The sequence below is a fragment of the Chaetodon trifascialis genome, chromosome 9 (assembly GCF_039877785.1).
Source record: "Chaetodon trifascialis isolate fChaTrf1 chromosome 9, fChaTrf1.hap1, whole genome shotgun sequence".
NCBI classification, from domain to species: domain Eukaryota; kingdom Metazoa; phylum Chordata; class Actinopteri; order Chaetodontiformes; family Chaetodontidae; genus Chaetodon; species Chaetodon trifascialis.
Window position 1 is genome coordinate 14,736,137 of NC_092064.1, and position 24,309 is coordinate 14,760,445.

Sequence of the window (24,309 nt, forward strand, 5' to 3'; positions counted from 1 at the left end):
AGCTGTTAAGATTATTGCAGTTGGCAGCCTGTGCTTTACACATTGGACTCAATCGTGGATTTAGCCATCTTTTGCAATCCAGGAACCTGCGTTTCACTCCAACTGCACTGAGTTCAACTCAGTTCCTTGAATGCCCCACTTTGGGATCAAGTGACAAATGCAGCTTGCCTGAATCAGCCAGCTGGGAAAGGAGAAAAGACAAACTACTGCTTAGACTGGCTGCTTTATAGTTACTGACTGGAGAGATGAGACAACATACATGCTATTTCAGATTCTTAAGGTGAGCTTACTGAGTGCTTTGACATTTACTTAAAAAGACAAAATGCTCTCCTTTAGTACAATATATGGTTCCATTGGGCACCTACACAAGACTGAATTCTGAAAGGACTAAAACGGAATTGATAGTCACTTTTTTATTCTTGGACTCTTAATCATGGTCTGAGTAGTCTGCATGCAGATGTACAGCGTGTGCAAAATCCAGTCAAAACTAAGCCTGTGACCCTCATGCATACAGGTGCTAGAAGGCAAGAGGCTTAAGTACAGTAAAAGCAAACGAAGCAACAGTGAATGCTACATTCAGCAGAAATGGGTGTCTGATAGCGAACAGGTGAATGAAGTCACCGTGATGGGTTAAAGAGACAGTTTAGTTATGGTGGATTGCTAAACCAGCCATCTCAATTGCCTCTGAATCTTCCCTGTGCATGAAAGTCTTTCTTTCCAAAGATACAGTATGTTGACCAGCTCTAGCACTGACAGAATTTCCAGTGTAGTTTTGCATATTAAATCTCTCTAACAAAATACAGTGTGTAGATTCACATCCAAACATAAGAGCAACACAGACAAAAGCACACAATAAAGACAGCCATTTCAACTTACATTGTTGAGCTCTCTCTGGTTTCCGTACAGAGGGTGGTACTTCCTGTATTTGCCCTGGCGGTATTTGTTGGTGATGAAGCGCCGTCTCTCTTCACTGCAGCTAGAGGGTGTCAAGGCTTCACTTGGTGGGACGTTAGCTGCCCAGAAACTGTTTACCCGCTCGTTGCCCAGCAAGAGGAACACCTGCATGACAGGTAGGGTTTAGGAGAAGTGTTTCCACATGAAGAAGAGTGGGAAGCAAGTGTGACCAACAATATACAGTGTGCAGTTTATTAGGGATGCACTTATTCAATATCATTATTTTCACTGCATTGTATTGGACCAAATAGCCAATATTCTATACCCTTAAGTGCATAAATCAATATAATGCAACCCATTACAACACCACCACTGCCTGCTGTTCACTGTCGAGTGTGTCACATTATACATGTGTACTTAACAAACTGGTAACTGAACTGGGTCATGAAGTTTTGCTAAACATTGTATGAGCTTTTAAAACTTTTTTTTTTTTTTTTAACAAATCTTTGTGTGTGTGTGTGTGTGTGTGTGTGTGTGTGTGTGTGTGTGTGTGTGTGTGTGTGTGTGTGTGTACCTGTATGAGCTCTTCTGTCCAGACTTTCTTGTCCATCTTCAGACTACGAACCTTTGAGATACTAGGACCCAGTCCTCTGTGCTCTCCTACAACACACACACACACACACACACAAATATGACAAATTACATCCTGACCATGTAATAACACAAGTTCGCCACAACCACTCTAACAAGAGTTTTTACATCAGGATTGATGTCATTGCAACATTGCAACACACAGAAAGAAGTGGACAACAATCAATATATTCCCTGTACAACTAAAAACACATTTTCAAGACCTGTATGAAAATGTAGATACTGATAAACATGAAAAAAATTAGACACACAAACCTGCGCATCGTTTGCAGACCACCACACACAAGTTGATGGCCGCCCATTCCGGCTTAGGGGCCCCGCAGTCAGCACAGAGACTGTTGCTAGGCTCCACCCAGATCCGCTCTGCCACCTCCCTATTCGACAAGGCCTCACCTATAGCATCCCGCATGGCGTCCACCCACTGCTCTCGCAGCTGCTCCGACTCTGCAATGAAACTGCGGAGGGAGGCAAACACCCGGCCGAGTGTTGAGGCCGACATGATGGTGTCGATAACTACTTCCAAGTGACAGAAGTGAGAAAGCCTGTGTTTGCTCTGTGTGTGTGTGTTTCCTTATGCTCATGAGCCCACTGAGAGCTGACTCTTACCCTGCTCTTGTTTTGTTAAATATACTTGAGTCAAAGACTGGAAACTGTACAAACACACACACACACACACACACACACACACACACACACACACACACACACACACACACACACACACACACAACCACACAGACAGACAGATGTACAGACTTGCATGTCTGAATGCTTCCTCTTCTCATCCGTCGAACATGTTGGTCATTGAGTCCTTAAAATACACATTCACATGCTTCTCAAATGACTAAAGTCGCAAAAATGCACACTTTGAGACCCACACTGACAAGTCTTATACAAATACACAAGCCTTTTCAGATTTCCCCATCCTGTCAAGCTGAGCTCTTGCATTGAAGACTGTGCACAGTCAGCCAAAAGACCACACACACCACACCAACACAACACACACACATCTCCTTCGCTGCTCTTCACACAAACACATTCACACAAAGGGCTTTTTACATTCTCAAAAGATGTCCAGCTGAGGACTCTGAGGACAGTGGGAGTTCTCAGTAAAATAACATGATCTAATTTCCCCCAAGTATCCTAGCACCAAGACCAACTCGGCCTGATTTTGATTTACACTGCAGAATAATTACCTTTGCACTTAAATCCTTATTGGAAAATATGAGGCTATCACTGAGGTGAAAAACTATTAATCAGTCAGACTACGTACAGTACATACAATTACTGTATGTGCATGGACAGGATACTTACAGAAGTTTACTGAGTGCATTTTTGTGTACGTGCAGTACCTGAATATGCGGTAAGGTGTGGTGAGATCAAAGCTGCGACGATCTGTGTCTTTAACATTTCCCACATTCATCTCAATAGATGTGATGCCCACTCCGATACGATAGTCCTGGAAGAAAAAGGAAAGAACAGTGTTGTTTTTTCTGGGTGAGTGGCTCAAATTTATCTGAAGTGAGTTTAACACGCCGCTCATCCCTGCAGAAACACACAGGATCCTTACCTCTATGTTTTTGTAGAGGAAGACTTTATCCGAGGCAACAACAGTATATAGTTTGGAGCGTAAGCCTCTGAGCTCCAGATAACCCTGGTAGTCTGGTGTCAAGGGTGAGCCAGGGCTCATGGTGCTGCGCGGATGGCGCCCCCTGGTGCAGTCCTGCAGTACAGTCACCCAGTCCTTCCTCTCAGCTGTATGGATTGGATTGTAAACGTTAATATATATCACTTTTTATGTGTGGAAGCACACACACACAGATGACCAGGTGGAGCAGACAGACCTTCACTTTCAGCCCTGAAGATAAATGTTCGGTTGTTTGTGACGACTTCAAACTTGAGCTCTCCCACGCTGGACACGTTTGAGATGAAGGCAGTCGAGATGATCCCCTTTGAGTACACCTCCTACAACACACCACACACACAGCAGCAACTACACTGTTACAGACACATCCATTTCTAATAAAGAGCATGCAGGGAGTGTGCGTGTGTGTGTCTTTGTGTGCATGGCTGAGTCAGCCTTAATGCATCACTGTACCTAATTGGCAATCCACACTGAAATAAATTCTTAAAAAATCATTGCAGTGACAGTTTGGCTGGTGTTGGTATGAGCTGAACAGGCTGGATGCTTCAGTGGCACGAGCATGCTGCTGCTGTCTCACTTTTGATTTAGATTCCCGGTAAGAGTTAGAGCTGTCAACGCATACTCTAAATTCAAATTTATATTCAAATCCATTTAATCCATTTTTATGATGACAAAAATCACTGTTTCTGTGAATGGAGTCTGGTGGATTTGACAAGAGCGAGACCACAAATGTTAATGGTTAAACAAAATAGGTCTGTCTCTACAGGGATCCTTTCTCTGATGTTGACAGACATCTATTATAACAATCTGAGCCTGTCTTTCATTCGGTCTTTGCCTTGCGCAAACTCCCAGAAGGATTACACTGCACCTTGTTACGTGGCTGCCAGCTGCACCACTCTCATTCAATCCTGAAAAAACCTCAAAATTTGTTGTCTTGCACACACGTGGACCAACTGGCAACTGCGCACATATGTCACTGTCATTGATTGAAAATAAAATACAGGCCAAGCTTAAACAAGTGTATAATTCAACAACAAGGTATAGAACATTATTTTGTAATTATGCACAAAAATAGATATGGAAATGATATGGAATTTGAATCATAGTTTTTTTAAGGAATCTTCAAATGTCATTTCTGGCCAATTTTGACAGCCCTAGAAAGAGTGGCTAATGTGATGATGACATGTACATGTCTGTATTACCTTGTCATTGTCAAAGTATCTCAGGTAGTCAACATCCAGCTTTACCCATCGTCTCTGATAATAAAGAGCCCTGTGTACCAGAACACACACAAACATATATTCAAAGTGTGAAGCACATACTCCATACAACAGGGACAAGGACAGAGGTTTTGCACTGTTAAACTTAGTATTTTAATATTTCAGCAAAACATTTTTATTAGTTTCAGTGTGATCACGAACAGTGTGCCTAATACTCCATGCTAAGCATCCAAAAACCACCTGTATAATGTTAAAAGTAACTTAATGTGTGCCTGATGTTTAAAGTTTGATGGTGTCATGTACACATCAGATATCTATGTAGAATATCGGTTGATGCCCTTTTTTAGCAGCCTCAGCTTGTGTGCGCATGTACTGCATTCATACCCCTGAGGTGGATTCTTGTCGAGCCAGCCCATCTTGATGACAGCAGCGAGCTGAGAGCTGTCTTCTTTAGTGGCTGAAGATAGTCTGCCCGAGTTTGGCAGGTAGACGCTGCCTTGCAGGTTGCTGATGCCCTCATCCTGCCATAGGTTAGACCTTTGGATGCACAGAAAAAAGCACGCAAACACGCACACATACACAGAAAGAAACCTGAAATTAACTTTTGTATAGGAATAACACATCCTCTAAGCAAATTCTAAGCACATTTTGAAGCTATTGCAATACGGTGCAAGTACCCTTTAACTGAACTTTATCAGCCAGGAAACCAACGAGCATGTTCTGTCACCACAGACACCACTGCCTCGAGGCTTCTGCAGGACACCCAGAATAAGTTTCTGTTTGTCATAGTTTTCATCTAACTGGTGACTGTGTTGACCGTTAATATGACACAACAGGGCAGTTGTTGACTAGATTTACGACTAAGCTGTAAATTGATTATTTCTGCTCAACAGCTTTTGCAAATAATTCACATTTACAAAGGTATTTTTTAAAGTTTCAGTCAGACCAGTCTATAAATGGATTCTTCAAAATCACTAAAACTAGCCAAAAAGTCTAATAAGAAACTTCCTGAACAGTCAAGAGTTAACCTTTATGTAATCCAAAATGTTGACAATTTCAATTTGACACTGATCAAATGCAAAGAACCCCTACTACCACTACTGAATAAAGGAGCATTACTGTTCAAACTGAGGCTCAAATGAGGTCAATTTCTGCTATTAAAACTACTACAAAGCTTGGAGCACTAAATAAGTCAATTCTCTATTTCAATAAATTATATATATATATATAAAGTAAATATACAGGTACACTCGCCTGTGCACTGCACATCCACAGTGCATATCCACAGTATTTGGCACAGGCTCTCCAAACTTCCATAATCACACTCTACACTGAATAACAATCCCCCTGACTAGGAGTCAAGCTTCAACACTAAACTATACTGGTAAGACAAAGAATTACATGAACAGAAGATAACTCAACTCAAACATACGTGGTGTATTTTAAAATGAATTTAGGTTATTGTCATTCAAAACACAAAGTAAATACTTAAATATTCAATCACCGAACAAAGCCTGAGAGCAATTGTGCTGAGAAAACAAAATCTAATTACTGGTAAACACTCATAATCTGCAACCTTTACACTGAGGCTATACGTGGATTAGCAGGCTCAGCAATGAGCTGGCAAGAAAAGTAAAATCAACCTGTGTGGTTGCTTGTTGTCTTCTCTCTCTAAATGTCAGTTTCTGGGTTAGTGTTAACGGTTTGTTTGTGTGTTGATGCATGGACTCACTCATCATCATCCAACAGCTCATCGTCACTGCACAAAGAACTGTACCGTCCCTTCGGCTGCCTGGGCACTTGCAGGGACATATCCTATATGAGGAGATAACCGTCATTCACACCGTCAGGAGGAGAGGAGGAAGAGGGGTGGAAAAGAAGGAAACATTCCCACTTACCCTGTCTGGTGTGTTCATTCGATGAGCACCAGGGTAGAACAAGTCTGGATCCTCGTAGTCATCAGAGCTATCATCGAGTGAATCCAACCCTGCAGTAGAGAGGAGAAGATCAGAGCGAGTGGCGTTGTAAGCTTAGGTTAGCTTTGAGTCTGGTATGTAGGGAAACTTTAAAAAGATGGCACTGCTTACAAAAAGAACATACACAATATGATTGCCATAGTAATAATTTGCCAACATTTTCATGGTTTTAGTATTTAAACTACTTTCTTTTTACAGGCACTGTCTGTTTCATTACATTACTTTAATGCTACTTTCACTGTGAGGCTACAGCCATGGGTCAAAATGACCCAGCAGTACTCATGTAAATGCTATGTTAAGTGAAATGCTGTGCAGACACTTTAGATTGTTTACAGTCTGAGTTCTGCATTTTAGTTAAACAATAACTGCAGCCCAAATGTCAAGTTGAAATGAATGTGACTGTAACTCACTGTGCTGATTGTTTACAGCAGTAAAACAGACTGCAGAGGGAGAACTTTGGAGAGAACACTCTGAGTTTCGATTAGGTTGGCAGACTGTGTGATTGGTAAAGCCTAAAGTGGAGCTAAGTTTGAAAACTGGCCTGACTGGAAACAGGCTCATCTGAAGTTTTCATGGTGAACTGCTTTACAGAAATGAATTTTGCAAAATGGCGGCTTACTTGAATCAACCTGCATTTACTCGTAACGTCTCTTTAATTGTAACGGTAGGTTTCAAAATAACTGTCATGTGTCATGTCTGACAAAAAAAAGACATTCAGAAGGTTTCATGGACTTTATGGACACGCACAACATGCTGTCTGAGAAACACTGAATGTAAACTGTACATTTTAAACACAAAATATAATAATTACCTGCATACATTAAAAATGATTTTAAAACGGTATTTTATTCTGATTATATTACTTACTGGACTCGAGGGGTGGTTGTGAGACCTTCTTAGTAGGCAGAGTCAGGTGAGTGTCAGGTTGAGATGACTGTTGTGTGTTTTCAAGAGTTTGGGGTGTCCTGATACGAGGTGGGACCTGTGGAGTTTGGTCTTTCTGCATCTCATCAGTGACCGTCTTGGTGGGAGAGGGGCTAGGGGATAAAGGTGTAGAGGACAAGTCAACAGAGGTTTGGAGAGCAGGAGATGAGTCCTCAGACATCATGGTAATCTGAGATCGGGTGAAAATCCCAAGCAGACGGCTGATTCTATACATCCTTTGTTGGGAAGAAAGCCCTTCTCCCCCCTTCTCCTCTTCTGTCTTGTCTTTTCTCATTCCACAATAAAAAATACAAAGATAACAGCATTTGAGGATTTACTCCTAATACAGAGGGGGGAAAAAATCCAGTTGAAGCCAACAAGGATATGCAGAGCTCTCCAAGAATTGCATGAAGAAAAAGAAAAAATAAATAAATCATGCTGTTAACAAGCCTGGTAAACCGATTAAGTCCATATCATTGACTGCTGCTCTGGAGCCCGAGTCTTCTTCACTGGTCCCAGAATTGATCCCTGAGTTGTGTCAAACCAGTGTCCCTCCGGTCTCCTTGAAAGTGTCTAGTTTTTCCTCTCTACTTGTGGTTTAAGCAGCAAGTCCGAACCTGCCTCACCCAGCAAGATCTTCACGTAAACAAAGCATACCTCTGGATCACCTCCAAATACACACCAGAAACAGTATGTGTCCATGAGAGATGTGGAGGTATACTGGTTGGACAATACACCATGTTACCATGTAATGGTAACAATACAACATTTTCTATTACCACGACAAACGCTGTTTTCAGATGGCACCATGAACACTTTATAAGCAGTTTTATTTTGATTAGTCACAGTGAAGTGACCTTTTTACTAGTCAAACACAGTCACAGCAGGACCAGAAAACCAGGCTCCTAGTCTGCCAAGCGCTAGCTACCTGACTAAATGCTATGCTAACATCAGCTAGGGGACTTACTGAAGCTAGTCGGTGGGTTCTGAGTCGTAAGGTTGAGTGACAGAGAGCATTTTACATGGCTTCATATCACACAGGAAACTCCCTGGATCAACATACGCACACATTACGTTCATCCGCACAGGTAAGCTTCAACGCTGGCCGTGGAACATGTTAGCAGTAATGTAAAGCCTGATGATCTGCCTTTTAACTATTGTGGGTGGATCACTTTTTTGCCAGGATATCCCTCGTGCGCACTCATGCATGCACACACACATTAAACGCACTACACTGTGTGCACATAGTGACACAATAGACATTTATTTATCCATGCATTCATTTTCTGATGATTTTGGGGGGTGGGGGGTGGTGTAGCACACCAAGTATCTCAAACTGTCTCTATAATCCATGCAGGGAATTCTGGGTTGACCTCTGTAATGGCATTTCTTATTATTCATCTTCTCCGTTCCTCAATCGTGAACCAAATGATTTCATCTTCTCTTTACTCAGTCATAAGCATTCATTACCTTAAAGCCAAATGACTAACTATGTCATTTGATTAGGTGTATGTATGTGTTAATGTGCGGACCATGACACTACGTATGTACTCCTCTGTTGATTAAGGGAACATCCTGCATGATCAAAGCTGCTGATTGACCATTGTCCTGATTGAACAACACATTATGATGTGCTTATTGTGCTGACATTGTTCTGATGGCAATGTAATCCTATTTACAAGATAATGTATTGTATATAATCTGACAACTTTGCCTGTTCTGGGCTCACTTCTTGCTATCTCACTCGAGACGGCAAGGAGGAGTCCGTATGCAGGTGTAAGAATAAACTCCCAGAAAGACAGCGAGCGACGTTGTGCTTTTTAACACAAAATTGCCAGAACACCTCACACAGCATCTTACCATCACTTGTTTAACTCCTTTGCTCCTTCCCGTTCCATATATAGTGCAAGCGTAATCTTTGTAACATTTCCCTAACCCTTACGTTAAGAGGAAATTACACACATCAACATTACCACATCTCAGGGTTGCTTTGGATTGCATGGGCAGATGAGCACTTAGTCATCTGTCTATGCAAACCAAAACATCAGGAGCCTTATTGATGTGGGTGTATGAATGTGTTAATGTGACTGTATGAATGTGATGACAATGCATTTAAGCACAGTTCCTCTTATACATGCACACATATTTGGTAATAAAATATCTCTCACATTGTTCTATTTTAGCTATACATAATGGCATGTTTATAATCCCAATTTCTTCCTTCACACAAAGTCACACTGATATTTTACAACTATTGTATGTTTACAAATGCATAGCCTACCACAATTTGTGAGATTCCTTCTCACAATTTTAAAACTGCCTATACCCACTATTTCCATGCTAACGGAAAGTCAAGAGTGAGCACATAACCCTGGTTTCAATCCATCCAGTATTGTGAAAGTTCCTCTTTATTCCTCTGTCTTCTGTGAATTTCCTTCATTACAGTAACAATGATCAGCTTTTACACTGGCAAGGACAGAAGAGATATTAGTCATACAGGAAACAGCTTGACAGTAGACTTAAGGAAAGAGTCACTTTGTTTCCAAACAACTTCAGTTTAGTTTCACACATAAGTATGTGCTTCATGGCTGAGTCAAATTCTAGTAGAAAACGGTTCTGATTTATTTTAGGTCAAAGCAGGAAAGATTTGCCACACTGGACAAAAGGATGTGTCAGAGAAGTTCAAACAATCACGTAATGCAGCATAACCTGATCATCAGTTTGATGTACTTTAGAGACAACATACTCAATTTGAAGTTGTTACAATGAGTGGTTTGGCTCTTGGGCACAGAAATAAACTGCTGTTCAGTTTAGAAGTTGTCCGACTAATTGGTTTGGCTGATTAATCACCGCCAATAAAACATTTTACACATGGATCAGTGATCAGTGGAAGCAGGCTCCAATGGTCTCCACCAGTCACACAGAGACATACGTCAATTTGGCATGGAAATCAAGATAATGCCATCATGTACTGGAGATAATTTATACTTCAATGAAAGTTGTTTTTTTTTTTTTTGCAAATTATGAGCATGATAAGGTTGTTGTTTACAGTATGGTATTATCAACACGCTCTACTGAAGATAACTGCTGCTCTACCAAAACCATGCTGTCTGTTTTGCCAGTGTAACTTTTAGCATTAACTATAAGCATGATCGTTACAGTGATTAACTGGCAGAGGCATGACTCTTAAAAGTACACTGAAAGTTCAGAATGGGCATAAGCAGCTGAACGGGGGATGGTTAATGGCTGATTAATCTTCTGTCAGCTTTTTCCAGCTCCAAACTATTGTTATCATAGCGGACTTTCCAAATCCACTATCGGTCAGCCTCTACTTTAGCTAGTTTCATTTTAAGTGGTCCTCTAAGGTGGTAGGCCCATGTCTACATTAGTTGTCAAGACAAAAATTACCTACATTTAGACTGCACACCTAGTCTAAATAAATGAACCTCCTGTGGACAAATTATATTGCTTTGTCATGTACATGGAGATACAGAAAAAGAATCAGATTTATGACATGGCTAACCATCCTTTACATTAACAACATTAAATATATATATTATATTCATAAGCACTGCTTCACAAACAAGAAAATGATACACAGGACCCACAATGAGGGGAAACTGACCTGTTGATACAGTTCCTCCTTTGTCTCAGAGGAAGAGTACTGAGAGGGGGGCGAGCTAGATGCTATATTTAACCTGCTCTCTGCTAGCTAGCTGTAGAAATAATGACCACTCCTTTGTCCTCCCACATTGTGAGTATGTGAAGTTACTGTGGGCAAATATCTACCCTTTATCCCCAGATTAACTGACAATTGATAATGGACCCTTTTGTTATGGTGTCGACAGGCGAGAGGCATTGTAAGATAGCATATGTGTTTTGGTCTTCAATACAGGCCAAATGTAGCAGAAAGCTAATCTGTGCTGTGACACACAGCCAACAGACATCATTTATAACTTCTGTTTGAAAAACGGTCTGTACATCATGGCATGTCAGAGCTAAGAGCGCAGTTTTTCTCGACCCAATTTCCATGACAGCTAAACACGCCTGTGATGCCTTTGCAAAATCCAGTCTCACTGGTTTTGTCACAGGCATCCAGGTAATGCATCAATACTAATGCCAGTTCCCTAAACATGTACAGCCCCAGGACAGGGCAGGATATCTGGTCTCACCCAGGATCATTAAAAACATTTAATTACTTTACTCTGATCAAGGTAAAAAAAAGAAAAAAAAAAACTTGCAACACAGTCAAACTTGTCTTCTATTCACTGGAAATAGGGGAAAACAGACAGCAAAGCTTCCTTGTTTGAGACACTGACAGAATAAAAGGAGGAGGGTGATAAAAGCAGCGAGCACATGCTACAGACGCTAAAGTACAGACTGAGAAATGAGATGAACAGATATGATTCCAATCAACGTTACCTGTCCCGACATGTTCAAAAAGAATCCTCTTCCATGATGGTGCAAAGATCCTCAACGCCAACAGACATCAGAAAAGATTTAAAAAACGAAGAAGGAGGAGGAAACGACCAGCTAACCAGAAGATGGGAGGAGGCAACAAAATACACTAACAAGGAAACAAGAGAGCGTGTGAATGTGCACTGGTAGACGATACAGAAGAGACTGAATGCAGTTCCTGGTGACAGAAACACTTTCATTTTTCTCTCCACCTTTATTTGCTCACTCTCTTTTTCCCCACACACAGATGCTAATGAGGAGGAGAGTTTTTAACCGCTGTTCTCCATTGTAACTTCCTCCCTCTTGCTACAGCTAGTTTCCCTTTAAAACGCAGACAGAGAACACACATGTTACTCATAAAAGAACTACTCCAAAGCCTGAGGCAAGGCTTAAGGCTTTCTTTCCCCTTACTGCTGACGACAGACACGGAAAAAAGAAAGAGCTCCTAATCTTGCATATCATCACCGGGAACTACACAAACATATGATAAAGGGCTGCTGTTGTCTCATCAGTGAAACATTCAAGGATTAAAAAGAAAAAAAAAAAAAAGACTTGCAGAAACAAAACATTTAAACCCTGCAAAACAAAACTGATATCATATACAATGTAGGAGGATGATAGTTAAGACAAAGTCACCACAGAGTCTTTGAAAAACAATACACACACATGTATACACTCCAGTGGTCAGGTCTGAGCAACCACAAAACAGACAGCCTCACAGATCAGGCTCAATTCAGTCATAGCTGTACACAGCGGGACATATTTCCGTATTCAACAGGCCACTGAGCCTTGAGTCCACTCAGTCAGTCAATGTGCTTTGGCCCCTCGGTCTTAAAAAGTGTGGGATTTTTAATTTCAGGATGTGTTTAATGATCCTTATAATATTTTTGGTTTCTAAACTGCTTTTTAAGTTGACAAGAGGTGCAGTTTTCATCTTGTCCAAAAGATGGCAGTGCAATCCTCTAAGAAGTAATACAATTTATAGTACGGAGGTGGAATTCTTGACTATTTCTCCATGAATTAAATAAAGTTAAAAACACACCATAGATGGTAATTCACATGATCGTTGTTCTGCCTTCAATATAGCGCCATTACACACCCAGAGGACTAACGCTCACGCTTTAGACAGTCTCAAAGTTCACACGGATACATTACATAGTGTGAAGTACAGTACAAGTATTCTCAGGGCTGTGAAACAGCAGCAGTAGTGCCAGCTGTGTGCAGGAATTTAAGCTTTTTCTTAAACACAAGAGTTCTAACATACAGCCCATTACAGCAAGTGCAAACACTCATGAAAAGCTGCATTAATATGCACTGAAAAGACAGCCTTACCTGTGAGTTCTGGGAGACTGTGCAGGAAACCGCTGTGGGATTGGTGGAGGGCCTTTAGGTACTACGCCCACTTTTGGAGGGAGAGGTGGAGCATTTCTGTCATCACCAGGCGACGCAGTGGGGGAGACAGGTGAATTTTTTCTTCTTCCATCACTCCCCAGATGTTGTGCAGGTGGCTGAATGGCTAATGTCTGAGGCCGAGTTTGGGTGGAGGGGAAGTTGGGAGGGTGGAGAGGTGCGTGCGTGGGGGTATGGGTAGGGGTGCTGGTGGGGGTGGAACCCTGGGACACAGATGTGCTCTGTACAGCCAGGGTTTTAACCGCATGTCTGTCCAGTTTACAGGTTTCAGCAGGAGGTGAGGGGCTCAGGGGAGAGGTGAAGCGCTGTGGGGGGCAGTTGGGGGTGCTTCGAGGGGGAACAGGGGGTAAAGAGGTATCAGAAGTTGGAGAGACAAGGGGGCTGGGGTGACAGTCCACTGGAGCACTAGGGCGAAACTTAGTCCTCTCTTTAGGCACAGGCCTCTCCCTCTCTCCATCTATTCCTCCATCCCTCTCATCCTCTCTTCCTCCTCTAGGTGGTCTTTGTCTTTGTCCGGGGACCGGCTTCTTTTCTCCTCCATCTCCACTCTCCTCTTTCATTCTGGATACTTGCCTCTCCCTGGGCACTGGTTTCTCTCTGTCCCTGGTTGTAGGCCTCGATGTCTCTCCATTTCTTTTCTCCCTTTCCTTCAGGATGGGCTTTTCTTCCACTGGGATGGGCACAGGTCTCTCTCTCTGCAACACTTTGACATGTCTTGTTTCCTCCAATCTCTGATCTTTCTCAGATTGTACAAGCTGACAGTGTGTGTCACCACTGCCATGAGTTTTGCTCAGGCTAGCCAGAATGCGTCTCCGGTGACCCGGCAGGGTGATGCCCATCCGCTCCAGGTGATCTGCAGTGAGATTGCGGCATTGGTGTAACGTTGCCAGCCCGGCGCTCTGAAATGTCTCAGAATACTGCTCCAGACGAAGCACACATAACCAGTCCCACACAGTCGCACAGGATTCAGACTGAGCCATGACTAATGTGTGCGAGTGCAACATGTGTGGTGGCAAGTCTACGTCCACAGAGACAATGCAGTCTTCAACACCTCAGATCATGGCTGACACAACCTGTGGAAGAGAAAAAAACATGAACAGCGTATCAGAAAGCATCGCATCCATTCAAGAAAATAACCTTTCCAATAAGGAGGAACAATTAAAAAAAGCATGCATCAAAACTCAAAACTCAAGATCGGTTTTCCAGATTTAAGATGAAAGCTTTGTTATAGTTCAGAAAAATGGCTCAGTGTGTGTCACGTTAGTCTGAGTATAGACTAGCTGATGAAAAACACTTCATACTGCACTATTTTGAGAAACCCTGCATTGGGAAATGTGTTATGGTGCAAAAGTGCAATAATAAATTTCAGTTCCTGAAAGTCAGAAATAAAAACGATTATGATGACGATGACAGTGGTATAAATCCAGGAGGGGGGTATTTTTATTGACTGTGAACAGCAGCCTAAAAGTTAGGCATGATAACATCACTTCAGGAAAAGAGGAAGTTGTTACTTAATGCCTTGATGGTGAGATCCCCTTGTAGTTTAGTCATTTTGATAAGCAGCGACATTTTCAACAGCACTTCTGCTCACTTTAGTGTCTATACACAGCTTGAACACACTGTGCCCTCAAAGTGCTCAGTTCAGATGATAATTGATATCAGTATAACTCAGAATTATCCCATTCCTAATACAAGGCAAACACAATTGACCAAACATTTAAACTCAATTCTTTTGAATTACTTAGTGGATTCACTTTGAGCAGAAACACACAGGCACCACTGTAGTACTATCACACAACAGACCACTATGGGAGGAAGTGTAAATGACACAAGCAGTATTGACACACACAGCACGTTCACACGGACTCACTCAATTCTCTCAAACACACACTTGAATGCTGCATAAGTGGATTCAAGATCAGCTTCCCACAAAGCATCCCCATCCCTTTCCACTAGCACTCGTACCATCCACTCTAGGTTTGGGTTTTCTAATGTAGTACGGCTTCGGATATCAATAGTTTCTTTTGGAGGTGATCACATGCAGAGCAGTCACAATGTCAGGCCTTGATTAGCAAACAGCAGGCAGTGTCAGCTCTCTGCTTCACATGATGCAAACCTTCCTCATTATACAAAATAGCTCAGTAAGGACTGTTGTGATGCATAAACTGGAGCAATCGTAAAAAAAAAAAAACATTAAAAACTTTGACTACACCTTTGAAAGCTCTTTTGTTGCTGTCAAAATAATCAAACACCTACCATGTTCACTACTGTTTATTTCTCTGCTTCACAATTTAAACCACAAGGGAAGCTGCTGGTTTCCCAGGCAGAGCCACAAACAGACTTTCCTCAACACACACACACAAACAAACACATCTTAATATTCTGAACTGAATATCATTTGCACCAAGATACACGATAAATACTTAAGTCAATAATTATTATTATATTAAGCACACATACATTTGTTTGCAGTTTTTTTTTTAAGCTCAGGTCAATACAGGCTCCACTAATCACCCTGCTGGAAAAGTACTTATTCAACTTTAATTTGAGAACTATATTCCACATCTCACCAAATAAGAAAGAGTGTAATTTCATTGATACACAAAATAGGAAAGTAATATGAAACTTTTCGCTTACATAAATTATCTGAGTCTTTGAATCTAAAAGATTACATTTCTTTGAACAGAAGCTGGCAGTATATTATTGCATATAACAGAAATATTCTGTGAGACATATTCGCTGTCTGGCAAATGACATGATTACACAAAAGAGTAAAATAATAAAACTACTACATGGACCTGACTGGAGACTGGAAGTGAGGGCGAAGGAGCCTCAGTGAGCACACAGTAACTCACACTATCCAGTCCAGACAAATACTATTCACCAGTGTGTGAGTATGTTGAAATGGGTGCATTTCATTTCCTGTTAAATGTTTCCTCTAACACAGCAAACACCACAGGGACAGTGTGAATCTTACTCTCTGATCAGCCCAGTTCCTATTTTTAAAATGAGGAAATCAGAAACACTTCAAGTGACAAATTACAGTCGGATCGATCTTCAGAATGTTAATCACACACAAGAGTCCAAATTTTTTATGTATTAAATAATTAAATTTTAATCAGACATGGTTTTTTGGGTTTTTTTTTTTTTAACCACAGCACTTTATCAGCATTGTGTGTTCTGTGTGTGCGTGTCTTTAAAGAACGACATCAAGAGGTACAAGTGTTAAATACTAATATAGAAGGTGAGAAAAACTGATAACAGTTCAATTTGAAAACATACATACACCTCAGCGCTGGGTAAAAGCACATAAGCTGAGTTCTGCAAAGCCTGTGGCTGCTCAACAAGTGCTCAACTCTCGTAAAGAGGCTGTTGCAACAATCGATGGGCGACGAGATAAAAGCGCATCAGATGATCTTTGTATCTCTAAAATTTAAAGATCTTACTTTGTGATTCCACAAAGGTGATTTTGCTGTAACAGGCTTGAATTTTGTTTTGTTTAAATCAAACATGCAATCCTGTATAAAAGAGATGCCATGTCAAAAGGTGATCTGACCAATGAGATACAGGAGTGAATACAGGCACAGAACTTTCTATGTAGCAGATATGAGGGAAACCTATACAGGCAGGTCAAAGGGACATTTTCCTTTATAAGTAGCCCAGTGTGGCTGTTAAACATCACAGAATACACAATGTTAATTAAAAAACAAAGTTGGGACGCTGTGTAAAACATAAATAAAACAGAATGTGATCATTTGCTGATCGGTTTTGACAAATGATTGCATTCAGTTTCATACAGATTGGTCAACCTTAGTTTGGAGGTGACCTTTGATGATTCTGCAGAGTTTGAAATTTTATTAGATTAATATTCCCCCCCAAAAAAAAAAAAAAAATCCCAGCATTCCTGTTAATCATGGCTGTGTTATGGCAATCAGTACAAAGAATATCATGCATCATATCCAGCGGCATGTTGTCCATGACGAGCATTTAACCTCAGCAGCTTATTCTTCCACAGCTACCTCAGAAGTAAAACACCATTCAACATTTGCAAGTTAACTGGAGGTGGTTTAGTGAAGCGGCTGCAAACGGCTTATCTGTCTGCAGTTTTCATTAGGAAATAAAAACACACCCTCTATATGAATTTTTGATCAATAGGTTTTTTGAATAATCAATTCTATCAAATTGTTTCATCTTAAAAACCTAACATTTTCCCTGCAGAGGCACTTTAAAGAACCTGTCACATTTGGGCATTTAGGCTAATGTCGCACACACCACACCCAGGCTATTGCAGCTGGTCAAATCACACAGACACATTCAAAGACTGCCAGCCACACTTGAATGCTGCCTGACACTATAGTTTTTTACTCTTGTGACACACTGTACACTGTTAGCCACAACCTTGTCGCTATGGATGCGTTTTGCATGAAATAAGAGCATGGGCGGAAAGCGGATATGTATTTGGTGTCAGTAATGTGTCAACCTGCTGTTGAGGTCTCATTATAATATGTTGATGTGAAAATGTGTGGGAGATGAAGTTTGTTAGATTTTGTTGCTGTCTTAACAATCACATAATGTCAATCCACGTGGTAGATCATGTGCTTCTAAAGTGAGGACACCAATAGTAATCAGAGTTGAACCTGATGTCAGCCAAACATGGAGAAAATGCAGCATCCCGGATATCTGTGTGTGTTGAAAGGGGATATGAAGCCTGAAACACAATTTCTGAGCCCAACCCCCCAACCAGCTTTACACACACAATATTATTAGGTGAGCACTTGTTTTAAACAGTGTGACCAGAGTCGAACAGTGGGCCCCCACCATGCATCGTTCCTTCTTGTCAGTGTGTATGTACTTGCCTGGGCAACAGAATGTGCCATTGTGAAGGCAGCACAGAGACCCTGTTATTGGCAGCTTTCTGAGTGGGAGGGAGGGAGCGCAGAGAAGGATCGAGGGTAGGGAGGGATGGAGAGATAAATGAAATGAAATGTCCTGAGAGCAACATACTGGTTAGGAACTGCAGAAATGAAATAAAAGCCTATGAAAAAGGAAGGCAGCAGTTGATGAACGGGTAGACTGACTGCACAGACTTTTTAAAGCGCCTATAGTTTTCTTTAATATTATGTGGGTTCAGATGAGAACTGGTCATTTATTTTACTGGTCAAATATGCTTGTTTGCCATCTTACTGACAGTCAGACGAAAAGATCTATTACAATTTTATCTTCTGCATTTAGTAGACAGAAAGGTTAACGTCACGTTAAGCCAAGCAAAGCACAAACACAGGAAGCAAGTAGCCTCTATCGAAAGTGAAGTGAAAAAATGGTCCTCACAACCACTCTGAAGGCACTGTCTACATGAAAGATCTTAGTCAGCTAGGTTTTGTTCAAAGCTAGGACAACTCTTTGGGGGTTGATGTCTATGCAGAATTTCTGATTCAGGTGCTGGATCAACTGTAGGACGTGGGCCATGAAAGTGAGTCCAGGGTTAACCTGCACTTTTTCTCCACATGAGATTGTCTAGCCCTTACAGAGACCAAAACTCAAGAAGCACTCGTTGGCTGTTCAGTCATAAAGGTTGAACTCTTTGGCAGAGTGTAAATACCACAGTGAAAGTGGGGTATTCTAGTGGTATTTTATGACACCTGAGCATACATTACAAGTTATGGTGCCTTATTTATACACATGATGGATGCCTGTGGAAAGCGAGGCTGGGAAGACTCTGTGAGGGTGGAGTAAATAAGACTTACCCACAATGTTACAACCTAGATTCTAAGAAAGTCTGGATGCTTTGTAAAAGCAAATCGTGTTAACTGCAATGATTTTACAAAGTGCTTTGAGCTCATGTAGTAACATCTGTTACACAATCATGTGTTCACAAAGCGGTGAACCTCACTCCACCCTGAGCCGTTTGAGAACGGAGAACTCTTTGAAACCCAATCATGATACTATCACCTGTTACAGATGAACCTGTTTACCTGTGGAATGATCCAAACAGGTGTTTCTGGAGCATTCCACATCTTTCCCAGTCTTTAGTTGCTCCTGTCCCAACGTGTTTGAAACGTGTTGCTGCATCAAATTCAGAATAAACAGATATTTACAAAAATCAATGAAGTTGATGAGGTAAAGAATTAAATATGTTGTCTTTGTACTGTTTTCCTTTTTTTATTTATTTATTTATTTTTCTTTTTTTTAATTAAACACTTACTTTGTACTGGTATTTATTGAGTATATGTCGAAAATGATCAGCAAGTGATCACATTCTGTGTTATTGGTTTTACAAAGCAACCTAACTTTTTTGGATTCAAGGTTGTAGCTGACAGCATACACGCTTAACTGTCACTGTGATTGGACTGACTGGCTATATCAGAGTAAGCAGCCATGAATCTTTTCAGGTCTCATTTTCAGGTGTTGGGTTTGCAAAACTGATCAAGAGCCAATCAGGAATTTCAGTCAGAAATATTATAACATCTACACAGACCTCTGTACTTAAGCAAATGCTGACTTATTACATCCTTAGAAATACATTAGAAATTGTTCACTATTTATGTGCACTGAGACACACACATAACTGTACAATCACTGCAGATGTCAAATGTACTTTGCCTGTCTGGATTATCGTGACATGGCATTCAGTCACACTTGCCTATATCACATGCTGATATGCTGGATAATTTAGTCTAATCAATGCTAAACACTGTTTTAATTGCAAATGGTGCTGAATGATGATGATGATGTGATATGCAACTGTCTTTGATGATCCATGTTACAAGCTTGTCAGTAGTACACACCCACTGATGGATGTCTACATGACAAAGTGATGTTCAGCTGTCTTAAAGATCCCTCCTCTACACCATTCCTCTACCCAAGACTACACAAGTCATGGAAAATACTCCAAAACAAGTTACAGTTTCCTTTAACCCATTTCTTATGAGGGAGGACCAAGTGAAAGGAAATGTTGTCATGATGTAGAACAAACACTAACAGAGTAGGAACATCAGGAGTTCATATGCTCTCTTTCAGTGACTTCAACAAAAACACCAATGTAAAACAAGGATGGAGAGAGTCTTACCTCTCTGTGACATTCTTTCAGATTAGCATTTTCAAAATGCATCATTTCCTATAACACGAAAGATACACCAAGACAGTGTCAGCCCGGCAGCGTAATAAGCTTTTATCTCTCACCACGTATGAAACGGCAATGCCTCCGCTTCCACAGTGACATCTGTCTATTGATGCTTAACTGATAAAAATCATTAACGCAGCACAGGCAATGTTACTTCAGAATCAGAATCAGAATGCCTTTATTAATCCCCCGGAGGGAAAACTGCATGTCAGTTACATCCCCATTAAGAGCCTTGAACTGCATTTAATTCACATTCTACTGAAATCATGTGAGATAGCAATGCTAATATGCACACAGATGATCATTACTATCCAAAATTCAAAACACAGATCAATCAAAATTGTCGTGTCATAACATCTGTCCCGGGTTAGCTACTGTGTTAGCAAACAATTACCCATTTACAGGAGCTAGACCGGTGTGTTGACCGTGCTGCTAAATCACCAGCTATTCCCTTATCACAACTGCAGTGATATATAGTGAGAGAACAAACAAGTTTATATTTAAACTGCAAAATGTCACACTGAGTACAGATCTTGGTCACAACACCAAATTTAGAGCATCTTGGTGGGTAGCACACAGTCAGTTTTTTTGCAGATGAAAGCCGTTTGATCTGTTGCTGTTGGATAGGCCAGATTTCTGAAATCAGCATCCCATAACTTTTCATTTACTTCACTGTATGCTTCCCTGGGACAAGTAGCTGGGTAGCCACTTTTCTTCAGACCCTCAGATTTTCTATCAAGGTGATGCCCTAATAAGGATAACACACACACGCACACACACACACACACACACACACACACACACACACACACACACACACACACACACACACACACACACACATGCGTGGGATATGACTCATAAACCCACCACCAGACACACTGCTGCTTTCAGCCCACTTTCAATTAGAACTGAATAGTGACTCAGTCCTGCCAGTAAAAGAAATGCATCTGAACAATGTCCTCCAGTGAACAAGCCCCTGTGTGTGTGTGTGTGTGTGTGTGTGTGTGTGTGTGTGTGTGTGTGTGTGTGTGTGTGTGTGTGTGTTTGCTTCTTCAGGGTGCAACATTTCACAGGAGGATGTTTCCCATGGTAACCCACCAGAAACTGCTGATCACATTGAAGGAGCCCATTAATGGGACCAAAGCCATTAGCTTGTGACAAGAAGCAATGTTTAGACTTAAGAGAATATGAAGTTTTGGGGGTCATGGGGCTTTCCTCTCATGGTGGAGGTCAGCTGATATTACCGCAAGTACAAACTGTGCATACCACAAGCTTACAACAGCAAACATCTGGACTAGTCATGTAATGTTTTCTCTCTTCTCTCGTCCTTTCCTCTCCTCTCCCCCACTGCTAATTCACTGCAACTAAATGTAAAAGATAATAATGGATGTTTTGCATGTTTTAGTAAATTGAGTTACAATTCACATAATCCGTTTCATGAGGTCAATTTTTGCTTTTTGGTTGACCTGAAATTTTGACTTTCTGACACCACATCAGCATCATATTGAGCCAACTCTCAAGTTTTAAAAACACCTCACATTATAATGCAATACAATTCAACAGCACTGAACATTATATCCACTCCGAACAATTTTGTTCCTTTTGTGGAAAAAAAAATACATAAAATGAGTTCCTCCATGCCATGCCAATCGCATTTTCACAAGAAGTGTGAACTCATCACCGAGTGACATGTCCTCTTCCCTTGTGAAAACGTAGTCTTGAAGCAGAATTAATAACCTCAGTTTGAGGCCATTTTAGTCACAGCCTCCGGTTGTCACTTCTTGCACAACAGGGCACTTCATTTAGCCTGTGTCCTCCTCCATGCATCCTCTGAACCAGTAAGATCCCCCTCCTCTCACCTCACCATGCAGAGTGATTCAGTAGCAAGTAATCATGTGAGCGTATGAGACAGACGCAGAGAGGGAATAAAATGGAGAAGGGAAAGACAAGAGTGGTAGACATAAGAGGGCTGAAGAAAGACAGAGGCTGGAAAGGATGGACAAAGCAATCAGCTGCAACTTGATGTCAACGACCACTAAATAATTCAGAGCTCACCGCCTCAGCAGAAGTTCAATCAATCTGAATCCAGACTGAATCTGAACTGGCTCGATTTAGGTGCCTTTTGCACTGTTCGATGCAAAAATCACGAGTTGACAGGTGCTTGTATCTCTACCGTGATAAACAACATCCTGTAACAGTACATTATGTGGCTCTCAGTGTGGCACTTGAAAGCCAAAAACAGTCACAGGCATACTCATTACCAGTTTCCAATACTAGACAAAACAAGGTCAGTAGGGCCATGATTGCTGATTGATAACAGCTGGGTCATTTTTTGTGTTGCCCTTAAAAGTGATGAATTGGTAGCTCTGATCATTGCTTTTAATGCGTTTCACTGGCCCTGGCAAGTCATATGCCCTGCTTAAGTTCTCTGATACAGAAGTGGTAAAACCAGACCTCTGTCGACTATACTGCAAAGTTTTGTCAGGGCGGGACAGAATAACATCTGTTTAACCACAACTGACAGCAATTTTCATGGTTCAGGAGCTTCTGTGACAACACTGAGCTGTGAAAATACATCTTTACATTCACTCATTTTAAGGGTCTATGGAGCAAGAAAGTCATGCAAAACACACCCTATTTTAAGGATTTAAGCCCACATGCAAAATGTCGAGCATATTAACACTGAAAGGGAAAACCTCACAGTTTCCACTGACCCTAATAACTTCATCTGTTAGTTACCATATTTACACTGTTTCATTACTGATCACACCTTATCACCTCCACGCATGAGTTCAATGATCGCACATGTGTTAGCCCTGCCCTAAAGCGCAAAAAAAGCAAAAAAAAAATAAGCGACTGGACAAGCAGGGGCGATGTGGGTTTGTGTAATCTCTTACAGTGTCGGCTGTAGTGGTATGAGATGGTGCCACCTTTAAAAGAGTGTAAAAATACCTGCACAGTCAAACGTTAGGTCTGGATAACCACCTGTCACATGTCCACCTGCTGCAAGGCTCAGTCATGATGTGGGAAAGCGAGCATAAGATAAGGTCTGTTCCCACATTCGGGCAAAATTACTCCATCTATGATTTTAATTAAAAACCACGATTTAACGGCTAATTCACACCCACACACCCAGCTTCAAACTAACGAATTCCTCTGGGGATAAAAACAGCCCCGTCGTGGCCAATCCATTTCCTCTCCGCTTTTACCAGAGAAAAGAAGCGAGCAGTCTGTGGCAGCTGCGAAAAACACCCAAACACATCCAACAAGTCAACATTAACAAGTTAGCTGCAGGTCGACAACCATTTAATCCTATTAATTAATTGAGAAGCTGTTAAAAGCAACACTGCACTCCATGGTAGACGGTCAATTCGCAAAAAAATGTTTTCTGCTTTGTAAGCTGGTGAATGTCTTTAGCTTAGCTAACGGTATTGTCGCCGCAGCACGTCAAGCTAGCGGTCAGCCCGTGAACGTAACCTCGGCAACAGTTTTCTGCTCAAACCAGCCCAGTGTTCGTGTGGTTTTATGCTGCGAAGTTGGCGTCTACTCTTATCAGCTGTTCTGGGAAAGTTTCTCGTGAAAAAAAAAAGTTTGAAATTCTTGTAATTCGCTTACCCTTTCAAGTCTTTCCAAGTGTCCGACTTCCTGAAATGTACTTGTTTTGAGGATAAAATTAGTAGCAACAACTGCGACGACAAATAGCGGATAACATTTTTCACACGGATGAAAAGCAGTAGCGGCAACAACTCTCAGGCACCCAGTGTTAAGCTACAGTAACAGACGTATGCCGTTTCCGGCTTCACCTTTCAAAATATACATGGTAATACATTGATATTCTGTTATGTCGCGTTTTATTTTAAGTATAGCGACTATACATTTCCGGTGTTCCTCTTGCTAGTTATGGCTGACTTGATTCAGCTAAATTGCAAAAACTTCCGTACGACCGTCATGTGACCACTGAAAAAGAGTGGACAGCCCAATCCGTTTTCACGCAAATCCCCTGGAACT

General features: G+C 41.3%; 1 protein-coding gene across 2 annotated transcripts in view; it reads right to left on the reverse strand.

Moving 5' to 3' along the window:
• Positions 1-24,066, reverse strand: part of LOC139336097 (arf-GAP with Rho-GAP domain, ANK repeat and PH domain-containing protein 1) — a 48,671-nt gene extending 24,605 nt beyond the window's left edge. Inside the window, exons 1-13 of one of the 2 annotated variants that reach the window (XM_070969990.1) lie at positions 23,917-24,066; positions 13,101-14,251; positions 7,254-7,423; positions 6,309-6,397; positions 6,143-6,225; positions 4,795-4,947; positions 4,393-4,462; positions 3,390-3,510; positions 3,116-3,300; positions 2,898-3,004; positions 1,801-2,000; positions 1,469-1,554; positions 877-1,059 (exon numbers count right to left, since the gene is read on the reverse strand). In XM_070969990.1, coding sequence (XP_070826091.1) covers positions 877-1,059; positions 1,469-1,554; positions 1,801-2,000; positions 2,898-3,004; positions 3,116-3,300; positions 3,390-3,510; positions 4,393-4,462; positions 4,795-4,947; positions 6,143-6,225; positions 6,309-6,397; positions 7,254-7,423; positions 13,101-14,182 — 2,529 coding nt within the window. In that variant the 5' untranslated portion in view covers positions 14,183-14,251; positions 23,917-24,066. Of the gene's footprint in view, positions 1-876; positions 1,060-1,468; positions 1,555-1,800; positions 2,001-2,897; positions 3,005-3,115; positions 3,301-3,389; positions 3,511-4,392; positions 4,463-4,794; positions 4,948-6,142; positions 6,226-6,308; positions 6,398-7,253; positions 7,424-11,732; positions 11,808-13,100; positions 14,252-23,916 lie in introns of those variants that run through there. The other variant, XM_070969991.1, reaches the window with a different exon arrangement.
• Positions 24,067-24,309: the final 243 nt, after the last annotated feature.